Source organism: Epinephelus fuscoguttatus, linkage group LG5 (assembly GCF_011397635.1).
Source record: "Epinephelus fuscoguttatus linkage group LG5, E.fuscoguttatus.final_Chr_v1".
Classification (NCBI taxonomy): Eukaryota; Metazoa; Chordata; class Actinopteri; order Perciformes; family Serranidae; genus Epinephelus; species Epinephelus fuscoguttatus.
Window position 1 is genome coordinate 10579323 of NC_064756.1, and position 18218 is coordinate 10597540.

General features: G+C 41.6%; 1 protein-coding gene across 6 annotated transcripts in view; it reads left to right on the forward strand.

The window, feature by feature from the left end:
- The first annotated feature begins 259 nt into the window (after nucleotides 1-259).
- Nucleotides 260-18218, forward strand: part of LOC125889516 (sodium- and chloride-dependent GABA transporter 2-like) — a 44303-nt gene continuing 26344 nt past the window's right edge. For 2 of the 6 annotated variants that reach the window (XM_049577569.1, XM_049577570.1), the window contains exons 1-10: nucleotides 13748-13955; nucleotides 14036-14170; nucleotides 14730-14870; nucleotides 15162-15249; nucleotides 15357-15489; nucleotides 15574-15708; nucleotides 15786-15889; nucleotides 16046-16170; nucleotides 16666-16778; nucleotides 16866-17003. In XM_049577569.1, the coding sequence (XP_049433526.1) occupies nucleotides 13796-13955; nucleotides 14036-14170; nucleotides 14730-14870; nucleotides 15162-15249; nucleotides 15357-15489; nucleotides 15574-15708; nucleotides 15786-15889; nucleotides 16046-16170; nucleotides 16666-16778; nucleotides 16866-17003 (1272 nt within the window). In that variant the 5' untranslated portion in view covers nucleotides 13748-13795. Of the gene's footprint in view, nucleotides 510-589; nucleotides 725-1881; nucleotides 2023-2167; nucleotides 2253-2328; nucleotides 2462-2543; nucleotides 2679-2755; nucleotides 2860-3019; nucleotides 3145-7538; nucleotides 7652-7738; nucleotides 7877-9025; nucleotides 9129-9367; nucleotides 9469-9602; nucleotides 9774-10211; nucleotides 10696-13747; nucleotides 13956-14035; nucleotides 14171-14729; nucleotides 14871-15161; nucleotides 15250-15356; nucleotides 15490-15573; nucleotides 15709-15785; nucleotides 15890-16045; nucleotides 16171-16665; nucleotides 16779-16865; nucleotides 17004-18218 lie in introns of those variants that run through there. The other 4 variants (XM_049577571.1, XM_049577572.1, XM_049577566.1 and 1 more) reach the window with 4 other exon arrangements.

Below are 18218 nucleotides of genomic sequence, written 5' to 3' on the forward strand. Positions count from 1 at the left end.
GATGTAGGCCTGCTACAAAATATTTATTTCAACATCCTTTAAATCATTTCAAGGCAATAATTATAACACATATTGTGGGAACACATCCCTCCAAATATTCAGATATGCTCAAAATGTCCACCCAGCATATTGATCAAAAAAGACATTGAAATGTGGACTTTTCTAATCAGTTCAGAGATTGCAATTCACGCTCATCCTGGAGATTATTCATTTCAACTGAGAACTCATTAACTGTCAGGCAGTTGCTTATTACACAACACAGTAAGTAGTGAATAAAAAAGCATAGAAGGTCCTGGACACAAAGCATGTAAATGAAGAGGACAATCAGGTTCAGACTGAGCTTTTGGGCATGATGAATAAAAAATGTGCAAGAAAACACAAGCAAGCGAAGGTGGAGGAGAGAGGACACTGGGCCAGTAAGGTGGAGTTTCTCCTGGCTGTGGCGGGAAATATTGTCGGACTGGGCAACGTGTGGAGGTTTCCTTACCTCTGCTACAAAAATGGAGGGGGTAAGCAAATATGATGCTAACTCCCTGTTATTCTTAATCTGTGATAGATGTATACATTGTTGTATACTTTGTAAATTCAGGAGCATTCCTGGTGCCATATCTGGTATTTGTGGTGACCTGTGGCGTACCCCTGTTCCTGCTGGAGACCACTATAGGCCAGTACACCCAGCAGGGCGCCATCACCATGTGGAGGAAGCTATGCCCACTGGCAGAAGGTATGCTGAAAACACTCTCAGTGATTTATTAGCTCCAGACGTAGCTGGTAGTTATATTATTGGCTTCTTTTGTGGACTGAGAGGGGTTGGTACTGTTGTGACAACGCCACTGAGGAGAGAACCTTGTGTCACAATTTGAGAGTAGCATGTTTGTACTTAAATGCAGAATTAATAGATAAGGCAGCAGGATGATTTGGCTGATTTATTTAAAAAAAACAAAAACTTACAGCAAGCAGTCCAAAAAACAGACATGCATCAAAGATCCATCAAACCAGATGTAGAAACAATGAAAGACTGGGAAACAGACCCTGGAAACAGGCAGACTTTTTGGCACAGGGAGTGACGACAAACTGACAAATGACAAGGGGAGCAAAAGGACTCACACACAAGGACATCAGAGTGAAACCCTTTTATTTCACAGAGAAAGAGTATACTAAAAAATATCTCTGAAAACCCCTCATATCAGAGCTTCGTCATGGATGTCTGTACAGGGCAAACATTAACAAGCTAACAACTGCATGGCCTCTGTGGGCCTAATACCAATTTTTTTTTATTAATATTTAAACAAGAGCGGGGGGGGGGTCTTAAGTTGTGTTGTGCTGCTAAATGTTTATTTTAAAGGGAAACTCCACTGGTATTGCACACATGAGGAGGACTTCTGGATATGTGAAAAAAGTTGTATTAAGTGTTTTGTTGCTCCAAAGCGAGTTGTGCAAAATCCTAGAGTGCCTCAGTTTAATATTGTACATTTAGATGGCCATTATATACATCCCAACATGGGGATGGAGAATTCCTCCCACTATTTTCACGATATATTATTATATAAGACTATATATTACCAATTTATTTCATTCTGCCATTATTTAAATGTCTGCCATCTCCTGTGGTCAAATCTCTCTTGAGCTACACTAAACTGCCCCCACAATCTCTGTAAGCTTTCAGAAAATGTGCACAAATATGACAAAATGACTGCAGAGTACAACAGAAGGCACTGTCCATCTCCGTATCTAACAGAGAGCATAAATGAGCTCTTAGTGGCAACTTTTGGTCAGTCAGGTTTCCATGGCCCTGACTGTGAAGCAGTTTGGGTAATGGATAAATAGAGAAGGTCAGGTTTTCATAATGATTGTCTATAACCACCAAATGTGGCCCTGCAGGTATTGGCTATGGTGGACAGCTGATCCTTTTCTACAGCTGTATGACCTACATCATCATTCTGTCCTGGGCTTTGCTCTACCTGGTGTTCTCCTTCAGCTCACAGCTGCCCTGGGCCAGCTGCAACAACTACTGGAACACAGGTAAAACACAGGCAACCAAATGTTGCAGGTTGTTTGGTATAATGTGAGGTCTCTGTGAAGTCCCTGGAGACACATAATACATTATACATTATCCTGTTTTGTGGTTATTGTTATATATTTTTTTTTTATCTCACTGTCCTTTCAGATGACTGCATAGACTTGTCAACACAAAATAAAACCTCTGAATGGACCAACCAGACAAACACCACCTCTGCTGCTGAGTTCTGGGAGTATGTCTTCATAGATGAACAAACTAAGCCTCTAGGACATTTAAGGTCCTAACAAGTCTATCTTTTTATCTCCTAGACGACGAGTGCTGGCTATCACAGGGAGGATTGAGGAGATAGGCAGCATCAGATGGGAGGTGCTGTTGTGCCTAATCGCAATGTGGATCACCTGCTACTTTTGCGTCTGGAAAGGGGTCCGGTCTACAGGAAAGGTATTTACATTAGCCTTCATACTATAGTAAAACTATAAATCGTGTATTTCTTAATGTCTTACACTGCTGTCTTCTGTCCCAGGTGGTGTATTTCACTGCTACCTTTCCCTATGTGATGTTGGTAATTCTTTTGATTCGTGGCCTCACTCTTCCTGGAGCTCTACAAGGAGTAGTGTTTTATCTTCTGCCTGAACCCTCACGCCTTGCAGACCCTCAGGTTGGAGCTTCATGATATACTACAACAGTTTAATGTTCAGGATGACAAACTTACTCACTGTTGCTGTGTTGGAACAGGTTTGGATGGAGGCTGGTTCTCAGATCTTCTTCTCTTACAGTGTGGGTGTGGGCACCTTAGTTGTGCTGGGCAGCTACAACACCTACAACAACAACTGCTATAAGTAAGTATTTATCAGTGAGTGACTGAGCTTGATGCTCTGACATCAACTTATCTGATAGATGTACCAGAGGGCAAGCGCTAATCAGAAACACATCAAAAAAACACGATCAACCGTATGCCATGAATTTATGGAATACATATTTTTCGTGTGTGTTTTGCAGAGACTGTCTGTGGCTGTGTTTACTGAACAGTGGTACCAGCGTGGTAGCTGGGTTTGCAGTCTTCTCTGTGCTGGGATTCATGGCTCACCAGCAGGGTGTTCCCATTGCAGATGTGGCCGAGTCAGGTAATGAAATCACCAGAGATATTCAGAAAGATGCAGCCTTGTCTTCCTGTGTCTATATGTTACAGAGCATCATCTCATTCTGACACCTTGTTACTTAATTTTAATAATGAGCCCTTAAGCTCAGATGATGATATCTGACATTTTATAACCACATGACCTCAGGGGCGGAGTGGGGGAAGGAGGAGAGGCTCCAGCCCTAAATGTTTTCTCATGAAACCCAGGATCTACACTATTCCCTAAAGAAATCTGATATAACTGAGTATATGTTTTTTATATGTATCCCATATCTAATGCAGAACATTGAAGACCACATTTACATGGCAGGTTTGGGATCCTTGATTTGCAGTTAAAGCAGCCCAGACTATTGCCTTGCATGCGCTAAGTGTGGTTAAATGACCATACTCACAAAGAGTTGGGACATGTAAAATACATGATAGGGATTGAATCTTCTTTTGAGGCACGTTAGCTGTGTTACAGTTTGTCCTTTTGGTAGCACTTTATAATACAGCCCGTGTTTTACGACGTAACTCCCCGTGTCTTACGGCGTAACTTCCCGTGTCTTACGGCGTAACTCCTCTAAGACCTGCCGGGGTCTTACAGTGGAACTGCTACTGTCTTATGCTGTCACTCCCAGTGTCTTATAATGGAACTTCATGCGTCTTACCTTGCACTTACTGGGACTTCCCGGGTGACTCTCTGACATCTACCATGACATTTTGGGGGAGCCTATATGGTTTAGTTTCACTTATGACTTACAGTGTAACTCGCTATGTCTTACAGTAAAACGTCTTACATTCCAACTCCTTTTGTCTTACCATGTAGGCCTACTTATTAAAACTTATAACTATAAAATCAGATATGATTTACAGTTTTAAAATACACGAAAATCATACTGCAATATGTAACCTGTTTAATCACACAATGACAACTTCAGAGTTATAAAATATCTTTATTCTTTACCACGCAGACACCTGGTACTTACATGCTAAGTGCCCAAGACTTCCCCTGTAAGTACCAGGGACCGGGTTGTATTGTAAAGTGCACACTGTTCACCCTTCCTTACCATACAGGTACCTGGTACTTACACTCTAAGCACCCGAGACTTCTGCTGTACCTACCAGGGACTTTCCCTGTAATTACCAGAGACCTACACTGTACTTATCAGGGACCGGGCTGTATTGTAAAGTGCACACTGTTCGCCCTTCCTTACCATGCAGGTACCTGGTACCAGGCAAAGTGCATACTGGTAAATAAACAGTCTCGGGTGCTTAGAGTGTAAGTACCAGGTGTCTGTGTGGTAAAGAATAAAGATATTTTATAACTCTGAAGTTGTCATTGTGTGATTAAACAGGTTACATATTGCAGTATGATTTTCGTGTATTTTAAAACTGTAAATCATATCTGATTTTATAGTTATAAGTTTTAATAAGTAGGCCTACATGGTAAGACATCAGGAGTTGGACTGTAAGACGTTTTACTGTAAGACATAGCGAGTTACACTGTAAGTCATAAGTGAAACTAAACCATATAGGCTCCCCCAAAATGTCATGGTAGATGTCAGAGAGTCACCCGGGAAGTCCCAGTAAGTGCAAGGTAAGACGCATGAAGTTCCATTATAAGACACTGGGAGTGACAGCATAAGACAGTAGCAGTTCCACTGTAAGACCCCGGCAGGTCTACTGTAAGACAAGCGAAACTACACAACAGGTTCCTCTAAAATGCCATGTAGATGTCAGAGAGTTACCATGAAAGTCCCAATAAGTATATGGTAAGACACGGGAAGTTATGCCATAAGACACGGGGAGTTACGCCGTCAGACACGGGAAGTTACGCCGTAAGACACGAGGAGTTACGTCGTAAAACACGGGCTGTATTATAAAGTGCTACCGTCCTTTTTCCCATGGTTAGTAAGTATAGGCCTATTCAATCAGCCTGAAAATAGAGAAAACGTTAGCACTAGCCAGCTAACAATGTACCATCACTAGCTAGTCAAGAAAATCCATGCAGACTCCATTTCTGTATGATAAAACTGTATAGGAAAATTACATGTAGGCTCGTCCATGACTAAATATCTTAATAAAAGGGTCAAATGCTTACTTTTTATCTTCTTATTCTTGAAATTGTTCCAAAAGAGCGAGCAGTGGGAGACAACCATCTTACAGTCACAAGGTGCAGGCCCACTGCTCCAACTGACGCCAAAGTTGGCAGCTGATGTTGAGTCTCCCACAGGATTTGGCTTTTCTGTATTTTTGATTGTCCCCCTCCCTCCCAGAAATAGTCAGTATGGTTTGAAATGTTATTAGTAGGCTAGGCCTACCCATTTTATTGAATTCTTTGAGTCTGAATTGAATAGAAACATGTTTACTTCACAAGCAAAGCTATTTTCAATTTCTTCAGGTTCAGGATAGTATATGTATCTGTTAAAAATGACCCCCAGGGGACATTTGCCTATATTTTAGTCTGCTGTGTATAATTTTAAAATAGCCACTTAAATAGTTAAGGAAAAACAGGCAGTGAAAAACAATCACTCTATGCACATGAAAATAGGAAAATATAGTTGTCAAATGTACATTTTTTGCTGTTTTTGTCCAGAAATAAAGTTGTCAAATGTCAAAATAACCATTCCACTGAAGTCCTTGTGTCAGAATTGCATGGAAAAATGTGTTCATTTGTCTCTCTGTGTTGTTGTATAGGTGTAATAAACTGTTAAAAATAAACCCCATGGGACATTATTTCAGTCTGCTAGCTAGTATAATCTTAAAGTAGACACTTAAATGATTAAAAAAAGAACAGGTGGTGAAATTTTTTTCACCCTAGGTGCATGAAAAAAAGGAAAATATAGTTATGAATGAAATTTGTTTTTCCTATACAGTTTTATCATACAGAAATGGAGTCTGCATGGATTTTCTTGACTCGCTAGTGATGGTACATTGTTAGCTGGCTAGTGCTAACATTTTCTCTATTTTCAGGCTGATTGAATAGGCCTATACTTACTAACCATGGGAAAAAGGACAAACTGTAACACAGCTAAAGTGCCTCAAAAGAAGATTTTTTTCATTGTTTTTGTCCAGAAATAGAGTCAAGATGTTGTCAAATGCCAAAAATAACCATTCCATTCAATTCCTTGGGTCAGAGTTGTATGTAAAAGTGTGTTTTTTTGTCTCTGTATGTTGTTTACTTCAAAAGTTACACCATTTTCTGTATCTTGTTTTTCTTTTTCCGGTTGGGGATAGGTGCAATAAAGCGTTAAAAATGAAGCCTTTGGGACATTATTTCAGCTTGGTACCTGGCAAAATCTGAAAATAGACACTTAAAGGATTAAGAAAAATCAGGTGCCACAAAAAAATCAGGGGGGTGCGTGTGGACCCCTATTTCCATCTAGACTATTGTGGCAGTGAGTCAAATGCTACAGGGTTGTCAGCTAAACTTTCAGTTTGAGAACTCTGCTCCAACATAGCACAATAAAAACAGGTTATAAGGTTAGTAAAACTGTTTAAGGCAAATTCCTACCCTGCCTATGTCACTCAAAAATTGAAACATCAGACAGATTTCCTTTTTTTTAGATGGCAGAAGTGATATTAGTCATCCTCAGCATTTGTTGTGTTACAGAATAATGAAGACAATTCGGCAATTTGGCAACTACCATGTTTTTCCCAAATGATGTACAGATTTTCAGGCATTCTCTTATCTAAACTGACTTGAAAAATACTGCCTATTGCTGCAGTGAATGGGAAAAATTTCCCTGGGGGAGCACGTCCCGGGACCCTTCTAGGTTTGGGCTGAGCCAACATTTGGCTCCACTCCTACAAAACCTCATTATACAGTAGTATGAGATGCACACCTCCCTCACTCCCAAGAAGCCTACCTAGTCCATGACAACACACAGCATAAACACAGTACTTTATAGACCTCACCTGAACCGACTCTTCAAAGCCCGGCTCATCCATCACATACGACCTCTGGCCAACAAAGTAGCATGCCACAGCGTCTTTTTTTCCCCTCCATTCATGGACTTGTAACGTAACAACTGGGCCTAGATAATGTTAGCAGAAATGTATAAAATTTAGCAGACTTTTTAACTTTTTCGGTGTACATGTATTGATTTGGTTTGGTTGAATGATTTGGCTGTCCTCTGAGTTTTATTGTTGTGGTGTCTTTGTAGTGAGACAAATGGGGTGAAGTTAGTGGTGGACACTGCAGAGCTGACGTTACTTTATGCTTCATACAGACACGACATATTGCATCTAGCTATCCTCTTTTTAACCTGGTCACGTTATCCTACACTGATCACACTCATATACTGTTGGCTTTAAACACTCAAAGCTCCAACACTTGTTTACACTTGTGCACAAGCGGTGGTAGATGGTGATGAGTCTTGCATTGTTGTGTTCCAGGTCCAGGTTTGGCGTTCATTGCATACCCTCAGGCTGTAGCCATGATGCCCCTTCCCCAGCTTTGGTCCATCTGTTTCTTTGTCATGATCATTCTCCTGGGTCTGGACACACATGTAAGATACACTTGGATGATTTCTTTGTGGAAGAACATGTTCACATTTAGAAATGTACATACTGTGTCTTGTCCTTTCTCTGTGCAGTTTGTTACCATGGAGGTTGTGGTGACATCTTTCATGGATATGTTTCCCACGGTGATGCACAGGGCAGGCCGACGGGAACGTTTCCTCCTCCTCTTCTGCCTCATGTGCTTCTTCTCTCAGCTTGTCATGATCACTGAGGTCAGTATGTTGTGTTATATGTGCATTTATTATTTATTAATCTATCATGTCTGTGTATTGCCTCCAAAATATAACAATCTCTGTGTCATGACTTTGTCTTATCATTATAACAAGATGCTTTGAACATTGTAATTGTAAAATGTTCACAGAACTATTAGGATTTTCTGGTTACCAGGAGTTAGTCAGGCACAATAAGACACTGAAGAATCCATGTCAGTTACAATTTATTGCCGTCATACACCAAGAAGTCTGGCACAAATGAGAACCCATAACTTCTGGTTATATAGATTTTCCGCCATTTTGAATTTTTTTAAAAACACTTAAAATCGATCTCTTCCTAGGAAGTTTGAGCGATCTGCATGAAACTCTGTGAACATAATCTAGGGACCAATATCTAAAGTTCCCTCTTGGCAAAAGTTGGAAAACTTACTAAAACTGAGCTTCTATAAGGCAATGAATATTGTGGAGGGCATGGCTCATCACATAAAGGTGTAGAACATCTCAAGGGTTTCACCCATCACCACGCAACTTTGTAGGCATATGACCACACATAATCTGAGGGGACCCCTCCATTGTTGACCCCATCAAACAAAATGGGGGCGCTAGAGAGCTAATTTCTTATCTAGGCCTAACCGCCATATCGATTTTTACTAAACTTGGTAGATATGTAGAACAGGACGCCTCAAGGTGACTGGAGAAATTTAACTCTAATTGGCAACTGGGTGGCGCTATAACAACAGAAAAATGCTTAAAAATGGCTAAAATGCGACCAATCGCTGTGGCTCCCCCTGTGGCCAAATGTTGTTGTTTTTCTTCTAATTTTTGGTATGACTAAGTCATGGTATGGTATGCTGTACATAATCACGGAAACTGTCAGTGTGTCATTCTGTCAGTCAGTCATTCTGTCTGTCCCATGTTTTTTTTACTCACTGACGTGGTCAATCTATGTGAAACTGCACATAGGCATTGAGGATTGGCATAGGTAGAAGGTGACAAAGCTACCAATGGGTATGGACGGACTAGTATATATATATATATATATATATTTATGAAAATAGGGTGTCAGGAATGGGCTTCCATATATCTGAGGTTGACATATTAAGTAAAATAAATAAACCCTCATCAAACAAATGTCTTTGCTGTCTCCAGGGAGGGATGTATGTGTTTCAGTTATGGGACCACTACGCTTGTAACGGAGCCTGCATCCTCTTTCTCTGTGTGTTTGAAACTCTGGCACTGGGATGGATATTTGGTAGGTGTGCTGTTTTTAAAGGGGCAATCCAGCAATATTATAATGAAACTCACAAAGATTAAAAAAGAAAGAAAGATCTAAACTGAAGGTATAAACATGTTTTCACCGGCTGATTAGTATTTTCAGCAATGAGTAAACTGATCTTTACATTTAGAAATGTGAGTATATCAAATCATTTGCAAACATCTAGTCTGATCTGTCCATTATGTACTGATCATCCTAAATCTTCTCTTATAAAGGGGTGGAGCGGCTGTATGGCATCATTAAGGTCATGACAGGTGAACACGCCAACCCATTCTTTAAAATCTGCTGGCTTTACCTCACACCGCTGGTCTCACTGGTGAGTTGGCTTTCAATGTTGCTTAAGCATAATGAATCACCCAACTTCCTTGGTCTTTTCATTGGTTTTTATGCTAAGTTACATTTCTACACTGAAAAGAAAATTTCTTAATCTCTTTGTATTGTTTCTCTCAGGGCTCTTTTATATGCTCTTTAGTTGAGTACCAGCCTCTGACCTTTAATCGCTGGTACGTGTACCCAACCTGGGCATACGTGTTGGGCTGGGTACTGGCCCTCTCCTCCATCCTGCTTGTGCCGGGATGTGCGCTGTATAAACTGGGAACTGGGACTGGTAGCCTCAGTCAGGTGGGACAACTGTGTAACTGACTGTGATAATTAAAGAAATGACATGGTGAAATATCATGAAAAGGAATTAAGTTTCTAATTTAAATTGATTTTACAGGGTCCTATAGGGCAATTTTGACATTATCTAAAATCATGCAGTAATCCAGACCTTACCAAATGAAAAGGGTGTTTAAAAGTGTGAAATGTTTAGATTTATTATCAAAAAGTTGATTTCCAGAGCACAAACTACATTCTCCTTAGTTTGACCCTTTGAGGGATGCAGCTGCCAACAGCCAACAACCAGTGTTGCTGATATTGATTACTGCTGATTCGCCTCTGCAACAATGCAGTTAACACATATGCAACCACCTCAAAACCATGTGTTTTGCACAGGTCTTGTTTTACAAATGTTTTTCAGGTCACTGTAAAGTTTTGTTAAATATTTCTCTCTATTTTCAGCGTTTCCATCATCTGTGCCGACCTGACCCTGACTACTCACTGGCAGAAAAGAGAGAAACTGAGTTGCAGCACATCAAAGAGGAAGATCTGTAACTAAGGTTATGATATTGTAACCCTAGTTCTATTAGCACAGGCAGAGCCCTCTACTGGACTCTTTGGGTAATACTCCTCCAGTCCTGAGCACACATTTGCCCACTGAGATTTGTATAAACACCAATCAGGATGAACTTACCCAAATACATGTGGACCCATGTGTGAGATACAACTGTTTTCTACCAGCTGATGTGAAAAGTTACTTGTTCCTGAACTCTGTCAACTGTAAAAACGTGTCTAACATCAAAGATCTGGCACTGATTGAGCTGGTTACTGTTTGTGATATGACTTCCTCTGCTTCTCTACAGTCTGTCTTACTTTAGCTACGTCATGCTGATCATGGATACTTTACTTGTGTGATATCACCGCAAGTGTTGTGGAAATGTTAATCTAATGTTAATAAAATAAAATATTTCAACATACATTTTCAAACTGACATTTTTGCAGAAAAAAAGTCTTTGTAGTCACATCAGATTTCTGTTTTGATCCAAAGTAGTGAGTAGTTAAACACAATGTAGAAGGCACATTCAAACCTTAATTCAAGTCTAAAATAAATTTGTTTTTAAGACATTTTAGGAATTTGTTTTACACTTTATTGATAATGAAAGAGATGTGAGAGGGGAGGACATGCAGCACAGGGACCTGAGATGGACTTGAATGCGATCTGATGCAGTAAGTTCTCAGCTATACGCTCTGCTCTATGAGCTACTGGGGCATCCTGAAAATACATCGCTGTTATCTGTGCAAAATGCAGTTGTGTAACTTGTTGAAATTTTAATTGACACTGTAACGGATGTGAATGAACCCAAACGCAGCACTCAGTAACAGTTGGTAATGACCTTTATTTATGCACAGAATAAACAGAAACTTCAGCTAACGAAGATATTCAATTAATAGTTCATTCTTCGGGCTCAGAGCCCACACACAGTCTCTAGGTTCAGGGGCAAACAGGTAGGTGAAAGGTGGACACACACACACACACACACACACACACACACACACACACACAGCAGTGTGTGATGTCTCTGAGCTGCAGCAGGCAACTGACAAGCAGGTGGGAACGCTCACGCTGAAACGTCGTGGCAGGAAAACACCACACAGCCACAGGCGGACGGAAACCAGAGACGCTGAGGCAGAACTCATGGTCGGGGACAGAAGGCTGGCGAGTTTACTGGGAAACTGACAACGTAGACAGGTCAGAGGCTGGCAGGTAAGAAGTGCTGAAAGTCTTGCATGAGGTTGAAGAACAATCTGGCACTGAGGGAAAGGCAGCAGCTGCTTATATGCAGGGAGTGCTGATGAGCTGATGAGAAGCAGCTGTGTGTGCAGGTGAGTGGAGTTGTCTTGATGAGGGGGCGTGGTGAACGGAAATTTAGCAGGAGCAGGGGCCTCATGTACAAACCACCGACAAAACGTAGCGTACGTCCTTTTCCACGGCAAAGTTCAGATGTATCAGTTGAAATGACCGTGGAAATGTGAGGTGCCTCACGCCAACTTCATGGCTGGCGTACGCACATTTCTACAGCTGTTGATCCTTTGGCGACACTTAGAGGTGATGCTGGGAAATTGTTAACAATAAATAAATGTGAAAACAATTAGTCCTCAGGGTGATGTGCACATCAGAGACACATGAACACTTAACACTGATGAACAATTAACACACCTTTGATATACTGGCATGTTTAAATTTAAATTCAAGAGATTTATTTTAAACCAAATAATACCATACAACATTGACACATGAACCTGTATCTTATAGGGCTGTGAGCAGGCTGTTGTATGACCCGTATAAACACATTTGTTTAAGTTACACAAATGTATAGGTATTTACCTTGGGGGTGATGCGAGTCACCCACCTATGCTCCCACCACCCCTTAGAGAGCAGTGTCACCCACAATTGCGGCGACTCTCTGTTCAAATGGGGTGAGCTCCTCCTCTCCTGTCCCCTCGCCTGTTTTGGCCACACTTTGGCGGTGGGCAGCCGTCCTCCACTTCACGACCACCTTAATGTCAGACCACTTCTTTTTTAATTCTGCGTGTGTACGCTTTTCTGACCCCACAGCATTGACAGCCTCACACACGCTCTCCCACTCATTCCTCTTGTGTTTAGTATTGATGCCGGAGGACAGCGTGCCAAAAAGTAGCCGACATTTTTGCGCGCCTCCACTTCAGTGAGTAGCGATTCTGTTTTTTTTTGTTGTTGTTGTTGTTGTTGTTGTTGTTGTTTTCCCGTCTTACTCATTCTTTTGTTTTAGTTTTCTGATTGTGCACAGAGGGCAATCTCACGTGCGGGGCCCATTTAAATATTATTTGGGCGTGGACAGGGAAGTGTCGGGTACTCCAACATGTGCGCTCAATTCCACGTTGATTGGGATGTACAAAGGAAATGTGCTTGGATTCATGCGTACGCACAGATTCATACATCTGGATGTTTTTGTGCATGTGACGTTTCCTGGATTTAAGCGTACGCCATGTTTCAGTAGGAAATCCACAGGTCTTTGTACATGAGGCCCATGAGGGGGAAAAGCGGAGCAAAATGCAGGCTGTGACAGAAACATCATACAGACACAACAGAAGAACTTACTGAGAAACCAACCAGCTGCACTTCACCTCAAATGCAGGATTTAACTGTCTTGTCGTTAACCCATTTGTCTTTTACATCTTGGCTACGGACAGAGAGAAAGACAGAGAAATTTGGTGAAGAATTGTTGTAGGCCTGGTATGAAATTATTGTCTCACCTGCCTCAAAATGTTTTGAAGGACATTTTGAACATTCTGGTACGATCAAAGTCTGGATAATCAGGTCCTGACATCGTGTGGAGATTCCCTTTCACATATGTAGCACACAGCAGGAGATTGTCCATGTCGGGTCCATGTCATTGGTTCAACAGCCCATTGGTTCGACATCCCATTAGTCCGACTGTCCGCAGTGCTGAACGGCTCGCGGTGGGCGTATGGTGCGCTGCGACCGGCTTGAGGCGGAGCAGGCTCACGGCTTATGTGTTTGTCACTTTCTTTTTCATTTTAACCCACACCATGATCTTTTCCTGACCCTAACCAAGTGGTTTTGGTGCCTAAACCTCACCAGACCTTAACCACAGGGCATCATGATGATTTCGGAATGGACTTAGGACCCCCCCTCCCCCCACCACAGTGTTGGCTATGGCTATGGCCTTGAAACACTTTGATGCAGCTGTGGGAATATTTTAGCTAAACAAGGTCAAGAAATGGATTTGATCCCTTTGGTTAAAACAGGACATCTAGGTGTTTGTTTAACTTGTGTTTAACATCAGTTGGAGTTTTCTAATGTTTGTTTAGAGACTGCTTTTCTTGCTCATCCTGGAGATAATTAATTTTCTCTGAGAACTCATTGACTATCAGGCAGTTGCTTATTACTTTCCACAATACGTAGTGAATATAAAAACAGAGAAGACCTGGACACAAAGCATGCAAGTTAAGAGGACGATTGGGTTCAGACTGAGCTTTTGAGAATGTCATATAAAAAATGTGCAACAAGGCACAAGCACGCGAAGGTGCAGGAGAGAGGACATTGGGCCAGTAAGGTGGAGTTTCTCCTGGCTGTGGCAGGAAATGTTGTCGGACTGGGCAACGTGTGGAGGTTTCCTTACCTCTGCTACAAAAATGGAGGGGGTAAGCAAATATGATGCTAACTCCCTGTTATTCTTAATCTGTGATAGATGTATACATTGTTGTATACTTTGTAAATTCAGGAGCATTCCTGGTGCCATATCTGGTATTTGTGGTGACCTGTGGCGTACCACTGTTCCTGCTGGAGACCACTGTAGGCCAGTACACCCAGCAAGGCAGCATAGCCTTCTGGAGGAAACTATGCCCACTAGCAGAAGGTATGCTGTTCAGGATTTTATTATAGATTGAGGATTCAGTGACACTCTACAACACTAATTGATTGATTAGCTCCAGAAGTTGATAGTTTCATTCGTGGCTTCTTTTGAGGATGAAGAAGAGGTTTGTTTTGTTGTGAAAACTTCACCTAGGAGAAAGCAGAGGTTGTGATCTTCATATTTGTTCAAGTCGATTAATTCAATTTGTTCTCGATTGATTTTACAAATATAAGCAAAATGCTAAGAGTGCTCTTCTAAAACTTAAAAATCAACTCTAACTGTGCCTGACTTTATCTTTTATTACAAAAATTAAAGACAAGAAAGTTTCTTTACAACAAACAAATGCTTCAAAATAATTTTTAAAAATTGAACTTATAAAAAATAACTGATATTGATTGATTGATACTTACGAAAATATTAGCTACAAACGTGGGTAAAATCTTAGTCCACGTCAAAGTACTGTCTGTGCAGTGGGCTGTTTTTGTCAGTTTGGGTAATGGATAAATGGAGGAGGTCAGGTTTTCATAATGATTATCTACAACCACCAAATGTGACCCTGCAGGTATTGGCTACTGTGGGCAGCTGATCCTTTTCTACAGCTGTATGACCTACATCATCATTCTGTCCTGGGCTTTGCTCTACCTGGTGTTCTCCTTCAGCTCAGAGCTGCCCTGGGCCAGCTGCAACAACTACTGGAACACAGGTAAAACACATACTGTCTCAAAGCATGAACATTGGTATGATGTACTGATGTTATGATAGGAGATACCAACACTTAATCAAGTGGCATCTGTGTTAAAGTATGGTCAAAATGAAAGCAACAGAGGTCCTGTGTCTTTCTTTTGACCTCTTTATGCCCACATCTTTGAAGTTCCCCCCAGTGTTGCATGTTGTTTGGTATAATGTGAGGTCTGTGAAGCCCCTGGAGACACATAATACATTATACATCATCCTGTTATCGTTATTATTATTATTTTTCTCACTGTCCTTTCAGATGACTGCATAGACTTTTCAACACAGAATAAAACCTCTGAATGGACCAACCACACAAACACCACCTCTGCTGCCACAGAGTTCTGGGAGTATGTCCACGTAGATGAACAAACCAAGCTTCTAGGATCTTTTAAATGTCCCAGACTGACCCCTTACAAGTACCAATAAAACATTTGTCCATCATTTTACCTCCTAGACGACGAGTGCTGGCTATCTCAGGGGGGATTGAGGAGATAGGCAGCATCAGATGGGAGGTGCTGTTGTGCCTAATCGCATTGTGGATCACCTGCTACTTTTGCGTCTGGAAAGGGGTCCGGTCTACAGGAAAGGTATTTAGCCTATAACTCCTATGTTGTAGTAAAAGTGTATACAGTATATTTCTTAATGTCTTACACTGCTGTCTTCTGTCCCAGGTGGTGTATTTCACTGCTACCTTTCCCTATGTGATGTTAGTAATTCTTTTGATTCGTGGCCTCACTCTTCCTGGAGCTCTACAAGGAGTAGTGTTTTATCTTCTGCCTGAACCCTCACGACTCGCAGACCCTCAGGTTGGAGCTTCATGATATACTACAACAGTTTAATGTTCAGGATGACAAACTTACTCACTGTTGCTGTGTTGGAACAGGTTTGGATGGAGGCTGGTGCTCAGATCTTCTTCTCATACAGTGTGGGTGTGGGCACCTTAGTTGTGCTGGGCAGCTACAACACCTACAACAACAACTGCTATAAGTAAGTATTTATCAGTGAGTGACTGAGCTTGATGCTCCGACATAAACTTTTCTGACAGATGTACCAGAGGACAAGAGCTATGCAGTAACATATTAAAAAATGATCAACTATATGCTGTGAAATCATGGTATACACACTTTTTGGTGTGTTTTGCAGAGACTGTCTGTGGCTGTGTTTACTGAACAGTGCTACCAGTGTGGTAGCTGGATTTGCGGTCTTCTCTGTGCTGGGATTCATGGCTCACCAGCAGGGTGTTCCCATTGCAGATGTGGCCGAGTCAGGTAACGAAATCACCAGAGATACTCAGACAGCTGCAACCTACTCTTCCTGTGCATATATGTTACAGAGCATCACCTCATTCTGGATGGAGAATCTTGGATCTTCTAGATGTGAAGATCCAAAATAGGTCTGAACACTCCCATCTTCTTAGGAACCAGGAAGCACATGATGTAAAACCCTTTCTATCTGTCATGAGTGGGGACGACAGACACTGCCTGTTTCTGTAACTGGTTCTGGATCTCTGCTGAGAGGTAATCTGTCTCCTCCTTCTGAAACAATAGATTCACCGTCTTGGTACCCATGAACGAGGATGAACACAGCAGGGCTGGAGAGAACAGCCCAGTCTCAGCGTCCTGTCCATCCATTCTTGTTGTTTATATGTTACTTGATTGATAAAATTTCTACTGCATCACCGTGTGGATGCATATCATTGATGCTAAATTGAAAAACAAAGGCAGTTGGTAGACAGTGATGAGTCTAGCATTGTTGTGTTCCAGGTCCAGGTTTGGCGTTCATTGCATACCCTCAGGCTGTAGCCATGATGCCCCTTCCCCAGCTTTGGTCCATCTGTTTCTTTGTCATGATCATTCTCCTGGGTCTGGACACACAAGTAAGATACACTTGGATGATTTCTTTGTGGAAGAACATGTTCACATTTGGAAACGTACATATTGTGTCTTGTCCTTTCTCTCTGCAGTTTGTTGCCATGGAGGTGGTAATGACATCCTTTGCAGATATCTTTCCCACGGTGATGCGCAGGGTAGGCCGACGTGAACGTTTTCTCATCCTCTTCTGCCTCATGTGCTTCTTCTCTCAGCTTGTGATGATCACTGAGGTCAGTACGTTGTGTTGTATGCATATTTATTATTTATTAATCTATCATGGTGGTGGACTGCCTCCAAAATGTGACAATCTCTATGTCATGACTTTGTCTTATCATTTTAACAAAATGCTCTGAGCATTGTATTTGTAAAATATCCTCAGGGCTGTTAGGATTTCCTGGTTACCAGGAGTTAGAATGAACACTATGGCTGCACGGTCAGACACAATAATACAATGAAGAATCCATGTCAATTACGATTTACCAGGAAGTCTGGCACAAGTCAGTGCTGCTGGTTTTTATTCAGTCAAACAATTGTTGCTAGGAAGCCCAGGGTTCTTCTGCAGGTAGTGCAGAAAAATAATTCAAATGGTCGGGAGCTGGGCCAGTTAGCTCGCGACCTCGCTCTTCTCCTCTCAAACGGACTTTCTTTGTCTTCCATTAGATATCAAAAACTCAAATATTCAGAGGTAAAAAAATCACTGGAGACACGTAGAATCAGATGCAACTGAGTTTAATGTGCTCGCAGGCAACAAACACATCACAACCCAATGAGTCAAGCTCCGGAGCAAGACCGAAATTTCTTTGTTTGCGCTCGCTCTTTTATCGTAGAATTTCTGCTGTGTCTTAGTCCTTCCCACTTGGCTCTGATCGTAACGATATCCCACCTCTGCTGAGTCACTTTTTTCCCACCATAATGGTGTCATATTTCTGCTGAGTAATGTTTTTCCTAGATCTAAGACCGCCTCCTCTTACTAGGGTCATTCTCAGGACAAGCTGTAATTCCTTTTTCTGATGGCATTGTATATGACTTCATTAATCCTGTAAGCTTCACTGCTCTCTCCTCCTATTTCAGGTGTTCTGTGAGTTATGTATAACCTCACCTCTTGACCTATCACTGGTGAAATTTATGTGTTTGCCTTATTACTCTCCCTATTTGTGTTATCTCTAGTCCACAATATTGTACCAGTGAAGTCAGCCTAATTCGATCTCACAGTGTTGCAGCAGGGAGCCTGTGTACTTGATTTATTTAACAGCTTAGTTTGATTCTCTCTATCTGCTCACCCCCTTCGCTGTCTATGTAGCTTCTTTCCAACCCGAAATGTGTTCATATTCCCCCGTATTCTATCGGGCCCTCAGTTAAACAGTGTTCTTCTCCCCAGATCTCATCTTCAATGATTTCTCCCTCATTCATCTATTTTTAGATCCTCACTGTTTCTCCCTCTCAGT